General features: G+C 33.9%; 1 protein-coding gene across 1 annotated transcript; it reads right to left on the bottom strand.

Annotated features, from left to right (window-relative positions):
* Nucleotides 1-176: 176 nt before the first annotated feature.
* LOC105625626 (B-cell receptor-associated protein 31) lies at nucleotides 177-1,087 on the bottom strand. Its single transcript, XM_012206949.1, has 2 exons — nucleotides 817-1,087; nucleotides 177-607 (listed from the first exon to the last, which is right to left on the bottom strand). The coding sequence occupies exons 1-2, from the start codon at nucleotides 1,085-1,087 to the stop codon at nucleotides 177-179; spliced, it is 702 nt and encodes a 233-aa protein (XP_012062339.1).
* Between the last annotated feature and the right edge of the window lie 1,352 nt (nucleotides 1,088-2,439).

Raw genomic sequence — 2,439 nt, 5'->3', positions numbered from 1 at the left:
TATATATATATATATATATATATATATATATATATAAATATGTTTTAATATCAAGTGAGTGATTCTTGTTTAAATTTGCAATACAAATTATAATATAACATAACAAAATTTTAGGATTTACGAGCAAATGATGGTTTAAAAAACAAAAAAAAGAAAAACGAGTAAACCTTAATTATTTAATCAGTTTTCTTATCACCACTCGATTGCGTTAGTTTTGTATATTCCTTAGTCAAACGATCGTATTCCTTCGTGAGTGATTCCGCCTGCGATTTTATCGCTTCTTTATCCTTCCTTTCTTTAGTCAAATTACTCTCGAGCTCCTGATTCTTCGCTTGCAACTCCTTAATTTGAGTTTTCAATTCCGAGACAGCTTTATCGTGTGCCTCGTTGGAATCATTCTGCGCACTTTCTCCAATTGTTCTCTGGGACAACAAGCTTCTGGCTGTAGTCGTTGCCGACTGAGCCTGTCGCATGGCTGCCTCATTTTGTGCGAGTAAAGAAGCTTGAGTAGATATCAGGATGACAAGACGACGTATCACCAAACTCAGAAACAGCGCAAAGCCGGATATATAGAAGTTCCTCTGTGCGCGAAACAATCTCATATTTTCTGGAAAGAGTGTATTAATATAAATGTCAGAATAGTGACATAATTTTATAGCTCGCGCATAATCAGGAGTCACAAGAATACAAAATTTCAAATAATATACAAAAAGGAACGTTGTGAAATACAAAAGTGTGATTCTCAAGTATTTCAAGATTCAAAAAAATCATCTCTTAAAAATTTTCAGAATACGTCAAAAACTGTGTATAATCTACCTTGCATTTCAACATTCAACTGATGATGATCTGTGTGATCTAAGCTCGTGGAGTATTTCCGCATCTCTCGTATGGCATCCAATAGAAAGAGAACCAGAACACCCAGCAAGACCACAAAATAAATAGAAGCTTGATTATTTAAGCTTTGCAAAAACCGAGACTTGAAGAACTTTTGCCATCTGGTTGGCGAGGCTACTGGAAGCACCAGGAGGAGGACAATCGCAACTTCAATATAGAGGAAACCAGCTATGAGCGTCCACTGCAAACTCATGTTTGCCTCTTATTCTACCCCTGCGTTTAGATACCTAAAAAAATAATAGAATATACATGTCAATGTAATCTCCATATTTCAATATCTTGAAAATATACGGAAATCAAGTATTTATTGGAATTCCTTGTTGCCAACTGTCGGAATCTTATCTTTTTCTGACAAAGAAAGCACTGCGCTTCCTATCTACAAAATGCAACAGGATATTTTAACCTCAATTCTATTCATAAAAACAGGTATAAGATAAAGATAGCTCTATCAACATAGATTAACTTTAATCTTGGTTTAACTTATTATCTTCTTCCAATTTTTAAGAATTAATTCTTCACCAATATAGATTAATTTCCATGTCGGTTCAACTTATTTTTGTCTTCTTATATTTTTAAGAATTGAAAAATATAGTTTTAAAAAAGTCGTTTTTTTCAAATTATGGAAAGAAAATTGAATGATTTTCTTCACGAAAAGAAGCAAATATGTCAGATTTTACAAGTACATAAGAATTTTTCTACCCTTAAGAAAGGAAAAAAAAAATTCATGGAAAGAATCGGACTTTTCAGAAATTTTAAAACTATTAAAAAAATGAAAAGTTGAATTGAAATTACAGCTAATTATTGGTAGAATGGTCTCTTCCTCTTTTTCTATTTCTAAGAATTAGACAAAGATGAAAAATAAATTGAACTGAAATTTAATTTAATTTGCATTAGTAGAAACGCATTAGCTGAATTTCTTGCACTATTCTTTTTTTTTCTAAAGCAGAGAAAAAAGAAAAAAAGATAAACTATGCAAGTTCAACTGGAGGAAAAAAACAGACTGATAATACATTTCGCACTGCGACGCAATTATTAAATTAACTTTTCAAGGAATACATGCAAAGAGAATTGACAGGATGATACGTGATTTTGAATCGGATCATGATCAGTCATGACGCAACATTACTATAATGAAATGACACGATCAGAGACAGGATTCGTGGAAATGCTGCTCGATCGGCCTACTGACCACTTTCAAAGTCGCACCTGTCAACGTTTCGAATAAGTACTTGGTAGACACGATCCACTCACAAAAATAAAGTACATCGTTAGGTAAAACAAAGCTCAACAATTCGGAGATTGGAGTCGTCGGCTCTCTGGCACGCCTCTAAACTTAACACATACATAAGATGTATTTTGGAATAGCCATTTAACGAATGAATCCTCGACGTATTTATAAGCTAGCCTCGTTTGCCCGGGTGACTGCCGACGAATTTCACTTACGTGTCAGTGAAATTCACCAGGATTTTTAATGCCTTACGTGGTTCCTCTGTAAAGACAAGTGCAACAGCAAGAGAATTGAAACACGTCGTCAATCTCCAACAA

The sequence above is a fragment of the Atta cephalotes genome (assembly GCF_000143395.1).
Source record: "Atta cephalotes unplaced genomic scaffold scaffold00003, whole genome shotgun sequence".
Lineage (NCBI taxonomy): Eukaryota > Metazoa > Arthropoda > Insecta > Hymenoptera > Formicidae > Atta > Atta cephalotes.
The sequence above is the reverse complement of the archived record's forward strand: the minus strand, read 5'-3'. Positions and strand labels throughout refer to the sequence as shown.